Source organism: Myotis davidii, unplaced genomic scaffold, assembly GCF_000327345.1.
Source record: "Myotis davidii unplaced genomic scaffold, ASM32734v1 scaffold49, whole genome shotgun sequence".
In the NCBI taxonomy this organism is placed as follows: domain Eukaryota; kingdom Metazoa; phylum Chordata; class Mammalia; order Chiroptera; family Vespertilionidae; genus Myotis; species Myotis davidii.
In genome coordinates, this window is record NW_006300375.1 from 4,607,438 (window position 1) to 4,623,587 (window position 16,150).

Here is a 16,150-nt window from a genome sequence, read left to right on the forward strand (position 1 = left end):
CTGAGAGACCCCGCTCCCCAGCCGGCCTGGCCCTTCCTTCTCCACCACCCGCCCCGCTCCAGCTACAGGCCCGCCCGGTCCCTGACCTGAGCCCGGCCCTCGCCCCACCTCCGAAACCTCCCCGAGTCCATTCGCTTCCCCATTTTGCTGCCCTATTGGTTTTCCAAAAGCTGTCCCCCTCCTCCAGGAATTTCCATTACCTTCCCCTCAGCCCAGAGGGGCCTTGAACGTCAGGAAATAAGGTTTGGACTCTTTCAGCCCCTCAAACACCTTCACTTCTTTCATTCTGGTGTCTTCAGGAGGCTGAGTCGGTGCTCTGTTCCTTCCAGTCCAGCACGTGCCCCCAATCCTCCCTCTGAGATGCCTCCTGTCCCCTCACCCCCAGGCCTCCACACTCCAGCCTTCTCCTCGAGGAGACTCACCAGGGGGTGCTGGCCAGGAGAGCTGGTGCCGTCTTCCAGGAGCCCGCGGAGGGACTGGGAAAGGTGCCCGCAGGGGGCGTGGGCAGAGAGGGGAGGAGGCAGTGCCCAGGCCCCTCATCTGCTCCATCTGGGCAGTCCCAGAGTCTGTCACACAGCTGGACGGCCCCCACGTGGCTGCCATCGATGCAGGACACCTCCCCAGGGGTGCAGTTCACCTGCCCTGCAGCCAGGGAAAGGAGGAGCCGGCCCCAGGGCACTGCCCCTGTTGTCACTGTGTGCGTCCACTCACACACCCACAGGTGCCAACTTCCCAATGGGACCCTGGATTGAGGAAGGAGGGGAGGCAGGCAGTTTGTGGGAAGGGTGCCTGGTAGGCTGGAGACTGGGCCAGGACCACCCACCCAGACAGGACTCCTCAGCAGCAGCATCTGGACAGTCAGGGTGACCATCACAGAGCAGGGCTCGGGGCAGGCAGCGCCCGTCAGCACAGGCCAGAGAGTCCTGGGGGCATGGGCAGCCCTGCTCATCTGTCCCGTCTCCACAGTCATCCTGTCCATCACAGAGCAGGGTCAGGGGCAGGCAGTGGCTAAGCTGCAAGATATCTGCCCCTCCCTGCAGCCTGCAGTGGCATAGCCTGGTGTGAGGCAGGTAAGCAGGCTCAGGATGCCAACATAGGGTCCCAGAGAAGTTCCCACCCCAGAAAGACCAGAACACATCTGCCTACAAGTCACCGCTGCTGGTAATGGGAGCAGCAGCTTGGGAAGTTGTCCTAGGATACATACGAGGATCAACCTGTCATTCAGCCACTGCCACACACAGGCGAAGACACTTACCTTCCTCATCTGAGCCATCGCCACAGTCATCCTGGTTGTCACAAAGCCACTCGTGGGGTACACAGTGCCCACAGTGCACAGGGCCTCTCCCTCTGCACAGCCAGGCACAGGCTCCTCGCAGCGGGTACTGCCACCCCCACAAAGCCACCAACTTCCCTGGCACATGCTGAGCACATGATGTCCTGGGATCAGACACAGCTCTGGGACAGCCCAGGGGTTACGGGGCTCCCCCAAGCCCCCCACTCACCAGTTCCCACAGGCCTTCTGCAGCACCGTTCCTGGTGGGAAGAATATGCCCCCCCTCCCCCAGGGACAGAAAGCCAACTCCACGCAGATGCCTCCTCAGGTCACAGAGGGCAGGGCTTGGAGCACAGCAGCCCTCATGCCAGCCCTGTCACCTATGGCCTTGTGGCCCCTTCCCTGTCCCAGTGCCCCTCCCCTCTCCCATTCTGACCCTACCCACCATGCAGCAGAGTCCCCTCAGGGCAGAAGCAGCCCTCCCTCCACACAGGTGACAGCCTGGCAATGCCACCAGGTTCAGGACCATGGTCATGGCAGGTGGGGGGACACGTGGGGCCACAGACCTCATACTCCTGGCCTCCGTCACATTGCAGAGCTGGGTGGAGAGGAGCGAGGCTTGGTCAGCAAGGTGCAAGGGCATCAGGATGCAAAAGCAGCAGGCGAGCCGGCCCAGGGTGACGGCCCTGAAGGGCATGGGGCCATGGTGTAGACTCCCGCTGAGACCCTCCCAAGGCTGTTTACAACACACGGGTTCTACCGAGCAGCAAACAGCATGTTCGGCTGGGTGCAGTGGGACGGGGCACCAGGGACTGAGGGCAGGGCCCACTCGCGGCAGAGCTCCTGGCTGTGCCAGCGGACGTGGAGCCCATGTCGGGAGCATTTGTCTGAGTAGGTGGCAATGGCCGAGCACAGACACTCACAGTCGCCTCCTGAATCACACCTGTGGGAGGGGTCGGTCAGCCTCAGCAGCCGCTCTCCACGGCCACACACCCCTCCCACCCGGTCCCCGGGCCTGCCGCTCTCACCCGCAGGCATCGTACAAGCACCACTCATAGTGCTGCTGTGGGGGTATCTCCGCGTGGCCCGGGGCAAAGAGTGGCTGCAGCAGCACCCCGCAGCGGGAGCGAGCCCAGGCGGCCCGGTGGGCACCTGCAGGTACAGAGCTGTGGACCAGATCCCCAGTCTCCATTCCCCCAGGTTTCTGCAGCTGCACCCACTCCCTTGCCCGTCTCCCGCCCATGCTCACCGTGCAGGGGTGTGGCAGGTCCCCTGGCTCAGGGCACAGAGGACTGAGGCGCCAGGAGTGGGCGGCCAGCTCAGCAGTGGGCTCCAGGGCTCCCTGGCGGCTCCGCAGGTCTTTACTGGCATCGCCATCAAAGTCTCCGCACAGCCCTGACCGGTTTGGCTCAGTGGACAGAGCCTCTGCCTGTGGACTGAAGGGTCCCGGGTTCGATTCCGGTCAAGGGCACGTACCTTGGTTGCGGGCACATCCCCAGTAGGGAGTGTTCAGGAGGAGCTGATCCATGTTTCTCTCTCATCGATGTTCCTAACTCTCTCTCCTTCTCCTTTCCTCTCTGTAAAAAATCAATAATATATATATATATTTTAAAACGTCTCCACACAGCCCAGCCACACGGCCACGGAACTGCGGGGACAGCTGCACCAGGACCCGGGTGCCTGAAGAAAGGCAGCAGGGGGCCGACTGTGCAAAGAAATGACCCACTGGCCTTCGTGAGGTCCCAGAGCAGGGATAAGACCAAGGACCCTATTGTTGGGGCCTCCTGACCGCCTGCATGAGTACCGCCACCCAATAGGAGGCGCTGCTTCACTCTTTTTTTTTTTTTTGGAGGGGGGAGCCTACTCCCCTAACTACACCCAGGTTGGGGGACAGGAAAATTCTCCAAATGGGCAGATTCCAGCCAGGCTCCAGGTCCGACTGTGACACCCCCAGCCCCAGGGGACTCCGTGGCTGGAGGCTCAGATGTCAGCCCCGCTGTGCTGACCACCAGACTTCTTCCCACATGCGGGGTTATTTTGGTTTCCTGTTTCTCAGAAACAGTCATTTCTAAAACACCAACCACTTTGTTTGGGTGGTGGGTTGTTAGGAAATTCGGTATTTTCTAAACGTTTCTTGGGTAAGGAGGTGCTGATTTCATAAGTAACAGGAGCACAACTCTGACCACTGAAAACTCTGACCACCTGTAGGGGGGAGGAGTCTAGGGGAGTTAGACCCCTAGGTAAGGCAGGGCAGGGTCAGAGGGTGAGGGATGGGGCCTGACCTCCATCCCCGAGCAGGGAGAGGCCCAGGCGGGTGGTGAGCAGCAGGAAGAGGCCAGCCAGCCAAGGCTCAGCCCAGGGCCTGTGTGGACCTTGGGGGGTGTCACACTCACCCCATTCCCTGTCAATGCCCAGCCTGTGGAGGAAGAGGGGGCCATCAGGCTCCGCTTTGGAGTATGGGGCCTCCCAGATCCCCATGGGGTCCTTCCAGCCTCCCCTCCAACCTTCCTTTTGCTTCTCTAGCTATGTGACCTTGGGCAGGCCACGAGCCCTCTCTGGGCTTAATTTCTTAGAGCCTTCCAGAATGATGATTCCCAGCCAAGAGAGGGGGTGCCAGCTGCACAGCACTGATACAAGCCGGGGAGACATGGAGAGCCCGGGCCTCTGCCATCCCTAGAGCTGTGAGGCCATCCAGCGTGCCCCTCCCTGGCAACGCCACCCTTCAATGTCACAGTCACCTCTGAGCATGTGGACAACGGTGCTCTGCAGCCGCACTCAGTGTCTTGGTGCAGGTGAGGCCGCTGGCCCCGCAGGGCACGTTCTGGGCCGAGACTGTGAACTGGCCACTGGCCTCTCGCACCAGCAGGTATTCTCAGGCCCCAGGGAAGGTGAGGGCTAGCCCTTCGAATGTCACATAATGGGGGGCACCCGATGCCTGGCACTGTCCACCGCACTGCTGGCCCATGCAGTGCCACCGCCTGCCCTGACACACGCTGTGGGCAGGGGAAGGAGGAAACAGAGTCATGAGGACAGGGATCGGCAACTCTATCCAGGGGAGAAAACTGGTCAGATTCCAAGCAACTCCAGAGAGACCCTCAGCTTGGGGATGGATCCTGGAGGGTCCCACTGTCCAGGCAGTCTGGTCCTCCCACCCCACCCATTGCTCCAGCCCCAAGCCAGGGATCACAGGGTCAAAGGTTACAGGTCACAGGGCTGGGCATACCAAATGTTGCAGTCCTCATGGATGGTGGCATTGGGTGGATACCACCTGCCGCCATGGCGGCAGGGACAGAGCTCAGGAGGCACACAGCGCTCGTCCTGGGCAGAGGCCAGAGACCAAGGGCCACCTTAGAGGACAACCCAATGCCCCGCCCACTCTTTCAGACAGCCAGCGAGGCAGAGCAGTGCCCTATGCAGCTCCCCCCAGACTTACCAGCAACACGGTGCCTGGGGGACAGACACAGTCCCCTGTGCTGCCTGGGGGGCAGGAGTGGTTGGCACTGGGGCTGTCACAGGTGAGGAGGCAGGCACCAGGGGCATAGACAAGCTCATGGGGACAGAATGCCCGCTGGGGGGTGTAGCGATGATCACTGCAGTTCCAGAGGCCCCTGTCCTGGCACACACTGCGGACACAGAAGGAAGGTGAGAGGCAGTCCAAGGCTGGCCTCATCTCCAGGGGCCTGGTCTGACCAGGAACCCAGGAGTCCCAAGCCCCTAACGTCTTCTCCAGAGATCTGAGTGTCCTCCCCCAACACCCCAGTTGTTACAAGCACAAGGATTGGGGCTGTTCCCAGTACCCAGCCATACCTGGGCTGGATACTGTCACCCTTTCCTGCCCCAGTTCCGATGGGGCCATTCTCTGGGCTCTGGGGAGGGGCAGAGGTAGTGAACTACCCACTCCCAGCCCAGGTAGGAGGGGAATTTCTCTGAAGTCTCACATTCACCCACCAAGCCCGGGCCCCTGGCCCCGCCTCCATAGCTATGTAACTTGCTTTTACTTCTCCCTAGCCCTTGGAAGAGCCTCTGGACCACACTCAACTGGAATCCAGAGGTCTGGGTTCTAGACCTTCATGAGCAAGCTGTGTGACTCTGCAAGCCATTTAACCTATCTGAGCCTGTTTCCTCACCTGCAAAATGGGAACAATTCTTCTACTTCCTACTTCCCTAGGTGATTGTAGGAATTAAGGACAATTGAATAAGATCATGTACATTAAAGTGCTCCACTGAGTAACAGTTATCAGTGCTATGTCATCCCCATGTGCATGCCATGCTGAAACCCACCTGGCTGCAAGCCTTTTCTCTAAGTTCCATCTCCTCACCCCCAAGCCTTCACCCCCCACAAAGGTTGCTGTCCTCACCAGCGGTTGCAGTCCTTCATGGTGGCACTGCCCGGGGCATAACGACGGGCTTCAAGCTGGCAGGGGCACAAGCTGGGGGGCACACACTGGACCTCAGGGTCCCACAGCAGCCCCAAGGGGCAATTACAGCCAGCCACACAGCCACCCAGCTTCCCACAGTCCTCTGGCTCCCCACATTTCTAACCGCACACTAGGGCACACTCCTGTACTCCTGGCCCCCAGGACACAAGACAGCGGGGCACAGAGACACAAGAAGATCAGGGGCATAGCCACTGCTGCTCTGCCCACCCCTCGGGACCCCACCACCACCCCCTATGCCTCTGAAAGAAGGTAAGCCAGCCATCTGCCAAGGTCAGAGGTCCTCCTGAGGCCCCACCCCCAACTCCCCTCAGAGTTCTTGGATCCCTTCCAGCTGGGAGGAGGAGACTGGAAATTGGGGGCTGGCTGAGCTGACTCATGGCAGAGGGTTTGGTTCCTCCAGGGCAGTGGTCGGCAAACTGTGGCCCCTTAAGTGTGGCTCTCCCACAAAATACCACGTGCTGGAGCGCGCGTACAGTGCCATTGAAACTTCGTGGCCCATGCGCAGAAGTCGGTATTTTGTGGAAGAGCCACACTCAAGGAACCAAAGAGCCGCATGTGGCTCACGAGCCGCAGTTTGCCAACCACTGCTCCTGGGAGATGGGGCATCCTCCTGGGCACAGCGGCGAGCATAGGCAGCAAGCACTGGGCACAGGCAGTCCCTGCCAGGGGCACAGCCACACACGGCTGCCAAGCAGTGCAGGTGGAAGGGCTTCCCATCCACCCGCTGTGGCACTCCTTGGGGGAAGAAGAGGAAGAAGCTCATCAGCTTCTCCCCCACAGATTCCTGTTCCCACTTGTCCCCACTGTCACCTCCCTGCGCTCAGAAGCCCTGTCACAGGAGGGCCTTCCCAATAGCCCAGGAGGAGGGCAGGGCGGGTACTGACCCCATCTTACAGGTGTGAACAGGACGAGAGCCCCACCAGCTACCTGGAAGACGGGGCCATGCAGGATGGCTCTGCGAAAACGTGGCGCTCAGTGTGGGTGCTGCAGGGGGAAAGAGGGGTGCTGTCCTCTGAGGGCACCTTCCCTTGCCTGCCAGCTGGAACTTGCTAGCAAAGGCAGCAATGCTGGCCTCCACGTCACCGTCACCGGCAGGTGTCAGGAAGTCGTCCTGCTGGTTCCAGGTGAAGGTGCTGCATAGGCCCTGCACCTAGGTCACCCGAGTAGGCAGAAATGGTCAAACTCGGCCCACTGTGGCCTCCCCCAGCCACTCACCTGCCCCCTGGCACACCTGCTGGGCATGGTGGGGGTCCAAGGTGATGTAGGCTGCAGGGTCAGACACCTCCCAGAGGACCTGGGCTCCAGGCCAGCGCAGCAGCAGGAAGGTGGAGGAGGCTCAGGAGACACTGAGGCCCTCAGGGCTGCTCCAGGGCAGTCCCATGTCCTGCCCATTGGCCAGGACAGCTCCTGGAACAGGGGGCCTGTGAGGGGGCTGCCACACAGGGCTGGGCTGGGCTGGGCTGATGAGGTTAAGGGGACAACATGTGGCAGGGTGGGGCTGTGAAAAGGGAAAGGACTGGGCAGGAGGTGGGAGGGCTGCCCACACTGAGTGAGGGGAGCCCTGGGAAATTACCCATTCCCTCTGAGCACCCCATGTGCACTGAGGACCACCCTCAGCACCTACTTTGCCTTTGAAGTCAGTTCATACATAGGAGGAGTAAATGCAGGGAAAAGAGATGGAGGGACTGTGGGCTCAGCATCCGAACTGGGAGGGGCCTATCTGGCCTGGTGTCCGACTTCTCAGAACTTGCAACCCCCACCCCCAAGGATGGAGCAGAAGATGCCTTGAAAGTTTCCCAAAGGACTGTGTGTCTGCTTCGGAGATGGGGGGCGTAAGGGAAATGGAAGCAATGAGTTTGGTTTGGGGAATCTGAGGGGAGGTTTGTGATTCAGAAACCACAGGGCAGTGTGAACAGAAAGTGCTGGAATGAGCCAGAGTCTGCAGGGAGAGGAGCAGTAACAGGAGGCTGCTAGGGCCTGAGCCACAGTTCTGAGGGCTGTCGGGAGGGAAGGCCTAGTAGGTAGGTGCCCTGTGAGCCAAGGCTACCTGAGTCCCTGAGCTGGATGTGGGCATTCCCCTGGGAGAGAGAGATGACGTGGAGGCAGCTCCCAGAGTCCCAGGCTCCATGCTCCAGCACGCTCAAACAGCTACCCCTTGGCCAAGTCCTGGGGCAGATGGTGAGGAATGGGGGAGGGGCACACCTGAGAACAGGTGTCCTACAGACCACCTCCAGTAAACACGTGGATGTAGATCCCACTAATGTGTGCTGACCACTTTCCAGCCAACCAGACTCACATGTGCATTGGCACATGTAAATGTGTGTGTGTACACCCATATGTGTGTCTACATTTGTCTGCATGCTGGGATGAGATGGCCCCCTTCTCTACTCCCCCTGGGTATGTATGTTCATGTCTGTGTGTGTCTATGTGTATGCATATGCAGGAGCATATGTCATCTGTGCACGCCTGTTTGTGCTTGTGTGTAAAAGAACACGCCTAGGCCTGAACTGGAGATGTCACTCAGTTTTACCAGGGGACCAAGAAGGTCCCTTATTGGCCCTGGGACTATTTTGCACGAAGTAGCTTGTGGCAAACCCACCCTGTCCGATTTGTGAGACAGGACTGCAAGCATGGATTTTGCTTGGTGCCCCTGGATATGGTGGTGATGACAGCAGTACTTTCACAGGAACCTAAACAGGGGAGAACCCAAAGGGGAGGCTACATGGTGTCTGCTGCAGCCACTCTCCCTCCAGAATCAGTTCTCCCTCAGCTTTTCCCTGGACAACTGTATGTATTTTGTTCACTTAGTAGTTTCTTGCAGGGGTGGGGAACCTTTTTTCTGCCCAGGGCCATTTGGTATTTACAACATCATTCTGGAGCCATACAAAATTATCAGTTTTAAAATTAGTCTGCTGCCTTAGCCGGTTTGGCTCAGTTGATAGAGCGTCCGCCTGCGACTAAAGAATCCCAGTTCAATTCCGGTCAAGGGCACATGCCCCAGTTGCAGACTGGATCCCCAGTAGGAGGCGTGCAGGAGACAGCCGATCAATGATTCTCTCTCATCATTGATGTTTCTATCTCTCTCTCTCCCTCTCCTAAAATTTTTTTTTAAATTAGCCTGCTATATTTGTTCAAACATTTCATTAACTCACCTCTAAGGCCTTGGCAGGGCCAGACCAGATGATTCAGCGGGCCCTACGAGGCCACAGCCCCACCCTTGCATGGTCATTTCTCTCCGGTCCCCGCCCACCGCGCACTCTGAAGGGCACGGAGCCCGCACGCAGAGCCACCTGCCATCCTAGCACAAGCTGTGAGCACAAGGGGTGAGAGAGCGCCCTCTGGATCAGCCGGGGGGAAGGTTATGCTGAGCTGGAGACGACCTCCGGTCCCCAACACCAGGTGTCTCCCGCCCCTGGCACCTCCTCCTCCCGTTAGGCTTAGATGACGTCAGCTGGTGGAGATCACCAGCTAGGTCTTTAAGCAGGGCCACCACTTATGCCCTGAGAGGGCGCAGGCCACTTGTGAGAGGTCCCCAGATGGAGAAGCAGGTTGAGGAGATAGCATATGGGAGGGATCCGAGTGGATGGGGCGGTCTCCAAGCCCAGCGAAAGGGCCAGCAACACCTGCGGACCCAGCACGGTGTGCACAGCTGGCGCACGGTGTCGCCAGGTGCGTAGCGCTGGCGTCGGTAATAGCAGGGGCACTGGGAGGCAGGCCCACAGAGGGCCCCCGTCCCAGAAGAGGCCGGGCGGGCACTCGCAGTTGCTGAAGCATGATGATTCAGCGGGCCCTACGAGGCCACAGCCCCACCCTTGCATGGTCATTTCTCCCTCACAGCAGCCCTACGAAGGGGCCTGCTCTAGTAAGATTCGCCTACTCCCCTCCCCCGCCCGCAGCTAGTTCCCCCCAACCCCCACCCCTCACCTGCGCCAGGATGGAGGAGAAGCTCCGCCCATCAAAGGTGTGGTCGTGCCGGTCCCCGCCCACCGCGCACTCTGAAGGGCACGGAGCCCGCACGCAGAGCCACCTGCCATCCTAGCACAAGCTGTGAGAGCACAAGGGGTGAGAGAGCGCCCTCTGGATCAGCCGGGGGGAAGGTTATGCTGAGCTGGAGACGACCTCCGGTCCCCAACACCAGGTGTCTCCCGCCCCTGGCACCTCCTCCTCCCGTTAGGCTTAGAGTCAGCTGGTGGAGATCACCAGCTAGGTCTTTAAGCAGGGCCACCACTTATGCCCTGAGAGGGCGCAGGCCACTTGTGAGAGGTCCCCAGATGGAGAAGCAGGTTGAGGAGATAGCATATGGGAGGGATCCGAGTGGATGGGGCGGTCTCCAAGCCCAGCGAAAGGGCCAGCAACACCTGCGGACCCAGCACGGTGTGCACAGCTGGCGCACGGTGTCGCCAGGTGCGTAGCGCTGGCGTCGGTAATAGCAGGGGCACTGGGAGGCAGGCCCACAGAGGGCCCCCGTCCCAGAAGAGGCCGGGCGGGCACTCGCAGTTGCTGAAGCATTCTCCACAAGACCCCTCCCCGCCCTCGCCCACCGTGGGGCAGCGGGGCAGGCAGGCCCAGGCGCAGTCGGAGTACAGTTGGTCTCGGGGCACAGGCGCTCTGCAGGCACAGGAGTGGGCTGTGAGGCCCAGGAGCCCCCTCCTCCCGCCAGACACCGCTGGGCTGAGGAGCCTGGAGACCACGCTGGGGGCCCAGCGGGTGCCAGAGCACTCAGAAGTAGGGGTCACACGACGGCCCTCCCTCAGTTCCCAATCCTGCAGGACTGGGAGGCCTGGAGGCACAGGCAGGAACCCTACCACAGAAGCCGGGCTTCCTCCAGGCACGCGGATGTGACGCTTGGCACAGTCCTGGGCATAGTTGGCCAAGGTGGCACACACAGCCTCCCGGCGGCCCTCTCCGCCACTGCCTGCTGGGGCCCCAGCACAGTAGGCAAAGAGCCAGGCCTCATGGTACTCAGCAGTGGGAACCTCCCGAGAAAGGACAGCCCCTCAGCCAACCGGCCACCCCCTCCTCTTGCTGCTATCTCGCCCACCCAGGTTTAGAGCCAACAGATGAGGGCTGTAAAGGACCTCACAGCTCATACATAGGAGCAATCTCATTCCCCAGAGGTAAAACCCAGGACAGAGAGTAGGAGGGCTTGACCAATGGCCCAAAGCAAGCTAAAGGCAGGACCAGATTCCCCACTTGGCACCTCCCCAGCACCCCCTCTTTTCAGCCCCTCTGATGCCAGACACTATCTCCACCCCCACCTATACCTGGACATGGCATTCTCTGAATGGACCATCCAGCAGCTAATGGCATACATCTTGGGCTTCAGCCCGCAACTGGCCAGCCTCCGTGCCCACCTCGGTGCCCCTCAGAGGCTCCTGCAGCCCTGGGCTGCCTCCACCACATCCAGACACCCAGCCTGGGGACAACTGGAGTCAGGACAGGGCGCAGGGATGAGGCATTCACAAGGACACCAGGAAAATAGCCACTGCTTTCACAGCTGCTTCAAAGCTCCACTGTCATGACACGCAACCCAGACACCATCCCCGTTATGACGGGGAGGGGCAGCAAAGTTGCAAGCCAGGGGTCGAGGCAGGGGAGCTGGCATCACTGTCAACCCACAGGCAGGAGGTTTGATGACTAGCTGATTAACCAAAACTGGTTGGTAACCAGGTCAGTGAGTGTGTCCCCCGGGTGTAGGAGCCAGGGCTGTGGACAGCACCTTACACTGAGCTCCTGTGGGACCCCGAGCCTGCCTTTTCTTCCCTGAGGGTCTGGACGAGGCCCAGGAACTGTCTCTTGCAGGAGACAGAACAGAGGCTTGAAGGTGTCAGAGAAGCTAGGCGTGGGTGGGCAGGTGGGGAGCAAGGGAGCCCAGGCTCCCTGAGGGCTGCATGTCACCTCTGAGTCAGGCAGCTTCCAGGAATTCCCAAACGTGGCAGCTAATGCAGCCAGCCCGCTCCTGGCTCCAAGAAGTCATCTGGGGGAGGGAGAAAGCAGAGGTGCTGTCTGAGGCTTCAGGTCTTCCCTTCCCTCCTACACCAGCCACAACACCACACCCACTTACCTTCACGCCGGCCATTGTAGAGCCCACAGAGGCCTTGAGTCTGTCCCGGAGCTCGTGGTCCACAGAAACGGAGATCGAACTGGACCTATCCAGCCGCACAACAACCCCCAGGTCCCCTGACAGCACTGCAAGCTCAGGCCAGGGCAGGGAAAGTGGGGGTCACACTGTCCACCCCTCCCACCATCGCACTAGGGCTCAGACTGCCCAGGGAAGGGGAAATGAGGGATTCTCACCATTCTGGAGAGTTCTGCACTTTATATTCTTTAAATAAACCCCCACTGGTTTCCCATCACAGCCCTCCTTGAGAAGTTCATGAATGCTGGCTTTGGTGCTAGTAGATGGGACGGTTTCTTACCAGAATTTTTGTCCTGTCTGTGGTCCATGGAGTGAGCTGGGAGTGAGGTTGTGTGTGTGTGTGTGTGTGTGCCCCGTCTCCTAGCACCAAAGCCTTCCTCACAACACTGTGGGAGGCAGGTGGGGGAAACTGAGGCTCAGAGCGGTTAAGTGGTTAAGTAGAAGGACTCGCCCAGGTCACCTTGTGAGGGAGCTGGTGGGGGTTGGTTGCAGGTGTCGGGGCGGGGACTAGGTCCATAACACCTGGCTCTTCGGCTGGCTCCCTCATTTCCAAATGCCTCCCAACAGCGGTGGGGGTCGGGGAGGCAGCAGCAAGCTCAGTCCCCAGCTGCCCCTTCTGAGCCCCACGCTGGGTGTGGGCAGACTGTCCCTCACTGGAGAGCAGCTGAGACTCCCATCAGGTACCAGCTGCCCATTCACAGAGACATTTCCACCCTGAATCAGCACTTCCTCTGGTCCCATCATCACCAGGACCTGGGAGGAGACCGGTCATAGGTGAGATGGTCAGTGTCTCTCCTCCTCCCACACCCAGCTCCCTCCCCATCTCCATCCCCAGCTCCCTCCCCATCTCCATCCCCAGCTCCCTCCCTCACCTGCTGACAGTGCCCAGGCTGGGGACAATGGCCCGTGGGCCTGATGTGGACAGCCCAAGTGGAGTAGCAGCACCTGCCAGCAGGTAAGTGCAGTGGCCCAGGAAGTGGTAGTGACGCCTGTCAAAGGTGCGGTAGTGGAAGCCGGACCAGGTGGCACAGGTGGCCGAGGAACGCTGGCTCCGGCTCCAGAGTTGGGCCGCGGCCCCTGCCAGGGCCTTCAGCAGGGCTGGAGACTGGGTGCTGCCTGGGGGAGAGACACCACCGTGAGCCTCTAAAGGTGGGGGCAGAGGGTGGAGGAAGCAGGTGGACAGTCACGATCACTCTGGTGGGCAGGGGATGTGAGGTGACTCGTCTGAGAGGACAGGGGAATGGACTTGGGCCCTGTGGAAAGGCCCAGAGCTCAAGAACTCCACGTGGGAGTGCCTAGGGAGCGGGTGACAGCTGGGACTGTGCTGCTGACAGGCTTGGGACCCACCTGGAAGCCGTTGGCTGGAGCAGCTGAGGCAGGCCTGGGAGCGTTCATCCCACCAGCTGGGTCCCCAAGGCTGGGCACAGCATTCCTCCAGGCTTCCTGCAGATGCATGAGCTGAGCCTGCCCAAGGCTGGCACTGCCTTGTGGCAAAGCAGTAGCCCTTGGGGCTGGCTTCTGCAAGGGCTGTGGTGGATACAGGGAGAGAACGGGGTGGACCCAGTCAGTCTGGACCCAGCTTCCCTCCCCAAGCAGCCTGCCACCTCCATGACAATACAGATCCAGGCTAATCTCAGGCACTTACCCAGGGTGCGGTGGGTGCCTCCCCAGCCTGGGCAGCAGGCCCTCACTGTCCTGTTCCATGCAACAGGTCGTGTTTCCCGGGGCCTGGATCCATGGAGCAGGCAGAAGGGAGGAGATGTTAGTGTCCAGCCCACCCCCTCCCTGGGAATGGCCTAGATAGTCATTCAATCTAGTTGCCTACTCTCTGAGTGAACTTATCATGTGATTTCCCTTCTTGGTCTTCATTTCCCCATGAGAGGACCTTGGGAAGGCCGCCTGGAGGGTAGACACAGGCAGGAGGCATCAAGCATCTCCATGGGCTGCTCTTAGTGGTGTCCACTCATCCACTACCCCCATCCCTCATGCTCTGCCCTTTGAGAGCCCACCCAGACCTACTTCCCAAATGCCTGCTTCTCCAGATCACCACCAGTCCTCCCCCAGTTTCCGGATGTGGCCCCTTTGCTCTGTCCTGCTGGGCAGCCAGCCCAGACTCCGACCCTCACTCACTTGTAGATGGGACAGAGCCCTGCACGTCCACTCCAGGACAGGTCCAGCCGCCAGCCCAGGCGCCGGTGATGATAGAGGCTGGTGCAAGGCACCAGGTCCTCCTGACGTGGGGTCACTTCCTCCTCCACCAGAATGGTCTCCATGTGCTCACACCATCGCCTGCCCAAGGATGGGGAGTAAGAGAGCAGCTGCCACTGTCCCTTGTCACCAAGAAGCCCATTCCTGAAAGAGCCAACTCCCAGGGAAGTTAGTGAACTGAGGAGGAGGCTGAGGTTGGGAGGAGGTCTGGTTGCTCCAGAGGGTCCCAGTCTTGGGGCAGGAGGAAAAGGACCTTAGTGGGAGGTTCCCTGGGGTGGGCGGCTTACCCGTTAGTAAGTGCCCATGCCATCCCAAAGAGGAGGGCAGGGAGCAGCATGGTGCCTCCACAGGTCAAATTTGGGGGGACTTCAAGGCTTGGGCTTATGGGAGGCAGTGTGCAGCAGGGGAGCAGAGGGGCCAGGACTGGCCTCCCCCACCACAGGGCAGTCTACTGCAGCCCAGCCTCAGTGTGTCCAGCCAGCTTCAGCGCACTGTGAGCTGGGAGGCTTTATCTCATCTCCATGCCCCCAGGCACCAGCTGCTTGGAACTGGATTGGACCTGCCTGCACATCTCACAATCCCCTCAGAGGCTCACTCTCCCTGGAAACCGTCCCCTTCCTGCCCCTGTCTAGTGTGTGTGTGTGTGTGTGTGTGTAATTGGGGGGAGGGGGATGCATGTGTCCCAGGCCACAGTCAAACACTCTGAGCCTCTGATATTTCCATACTCTGAGGCCCTACCACAAATTAACATGAACTCTGGGCAAGCCACCCTCCCTCTCTAGGCCTTGATTTCCTTACCAGTAAAAACTCCAGGGGCCTCCCAGGGATGCTCAGGTGGAACTCAGGGGCTGCATGAATGGTATGAAATCGTGTGTGTGCACATTTTTCTGAGGACAGTTCTATACCTTTTATTAGATTCCGGGGAGGGGGGTGCCATGGCCCCACAAAATGTTTACAGCACCAAATGATGGGTATGGTTTTCCAGCCCTAACATTCTGACTGCATGATTGTCTCCTGTTCCCTTTCCTGCCTCCTCCAGCCCCTCTCTCACCAGGAACTATGGAAGTGAGGGTCAGGAAGCAGGCAGAGCTGGAGCCGTTTCCAGGGCGGTTGGATGCTGTGGGGGCAGAGGAAAGACCTGTGCCCTCCCCTCTGTGGTCCCACTTCTTACTGGGGGTGATTATGTATGGCTGCTTGGATCCACTCTGGTTTCCTTCTGAGTCTCCTAGGGTTCCTGAGGTCCAGAACCAGGAAGCCCTGGCCAAGGAATGAGAGCCTCAGGGAGGAGTGGGAAGGGGGGTGGGGAGGAGGCAGGAGACAGTGGGGGCAAGGCAGCCGGATGGAATAATCCCAGCACTCGCTAAACCTGATGTCCCTCACGCATCCCACATGGTCCCCCCAGCTGGGGAACCAGGGCCTCACTAGGCATTTCTTCTGGGCCCACTGCGGGTCCTGGGACCCACAGAGGGTGCTGTGAGTTCCTCAGGGAGCTCCCCAAAGGGGTCCTCGGAAAGGGCATGGACACTCTCCCAGCCCCAGTCTCACATACACACCCGGACACTCTCCCGCACTCCTCACACTTCCACTGCAGGTCTCACAAGGAGACACACCGGTGCTGGCGTCCCACCCCAGCACGCAGTGCCACGTTCTGCTTCCAGGGCCACGAGAAGCCCATCCAGGAGGCAGAAATGGGAGAAACTGGAGTCACAGGCGCCCTTCCCCCTACAGGGGGCAGGAGCGGGGAAGCTGGAACCCAGCGGAGATTGGAGGAAGAGACTAGGGAAAGGGGCCTGGAATAACCGGCCCACATTTCAGCTCAGGACAGGCTGCGGGGAGCTCACAGGTGCCCAGGTGGTCAAGCGGCAGAGAAACATCATCACCCCGGACAGGGGCAGGGAGAAGCCGGGCTGGAGGGCTGAGAGCGACCAGCCTGGAGAGCTTCCCGGAGACTAGGGAGGGGCCTGGAATAACCGGCCCACATTTCAGCTCAGGACAGGCTGCGGGGAGCTCACAGGTGCCCAGGTGGTCAAGCGGCAGAGAAACATCATCACCCCGGACAGGGGCAGGGAGAAGCCGCGCTGGAGGGCTGTG

At 60.0% G+C, this 16,150-nt stretch overlaps 1 protein-coding gene across 1 annotated transcript in view; it reads right to left on the minus strand.

The window, feature by feature from the left end:
- SSPO (SCO-spondin) overlaps positions 1-14,612 on the minus strand; it is a 29,558-nt gene extending 14,946 nt beyond the window's left edge. The window contains 46 exon segments of the mRNA XM_015572697.1: positions 423-642; positions 824-1,012; positions 1,015-1,056; positions 1,256-1,330; positions 1,333-1,421; positions 1,503-1,596; positions 1,719-1,755; positions 1,757-1,788; positions 1,791-1,871; positions 2,107-2,216; positions 2,302-2,425; positions 2,519-2,668; positions 2,897-2,953; positions 3,556-3,618; positions 3,621-3,689; positions 4,012-4,049; positions 4,051-4,266; positions 4,497-4,591; positions 4,707-4,896; positions 5,632-5,836; positions 5,839-5,943; positions 6,295-6,436; positions 6,628-6,665; positions 6,668-6,727; positions 6,730-6,862; positions 6,944-7,119; positions 7,760-7,940; positions 9,637-9,757; positions 10,071-10,177; positions 10,179-10,306; positions 10,309-10,320; positions 10,518-10,541; positions 10,544-10,688; positions 10,977-11,089; positions 11,092-11,128; positions 11,611-11,666; positions 11,669-11,689; positions 11,777-11,824; positions 11,827-11,940; positions 12,514-12,604; positions 12,724-12,788; positions 12,791-12,967; positions 13,199-13,378; positions 13,497-13,579; positions 13,982-14,140; positions 14,347-14,612. Of these exon segments, the coding sequence (XP_015428183.1) occupies positions 423-642; positions 824-1,012; positions 1,015-1,056; positions 1,256-1,330; positions 1,333-1,421; positions 1,503-1,596; positions 1,719-1,755; positions 1,757-1,788; positions 1,791-1,871; positions 2,107-2,216; positions 2,302-2,425; positions 2,519-2,668; positions 2,897-2,953; positions 3,556-3,618; positions 3,621-3,689; positions 4,012-4,049; positions 4,051-4,266; positions 4,497-4,591; positions 4,707-4,896; positions 5,632-5,836; positions 5,839-5,943; positions 6,295-6,436; positions 6,628-6,665; positions 6,668-6,727; positions 6,730-6,862; positions 6,944-7,119; positions 7,760-7,940; positions 9,637-9,757; positions 10,071-10,177; positions 10,179-10,306; positions 10,309-10,320; positions 10,518-10,541; positions 10,544-10,688; positions 10,977-11,089; positions 11,092-11,128; positions 11,611-11,666; positions 11,669-11,689; positions 11,777-11,824; positions 11,827-11,940; positions 12,514-12,604; positions 12,724-12,788; positions 12,791-12,967; positions 13,199-13,378; positions 13,497-13,579; positions 13,982-14,140; positions 14,347-14,396 (4,742 nt within the window). The 5' untranslated portion in view covers positions 14,397-14,612.
- Positions 14,613-16,150: the final 1,538 nt, after the last annotated feature.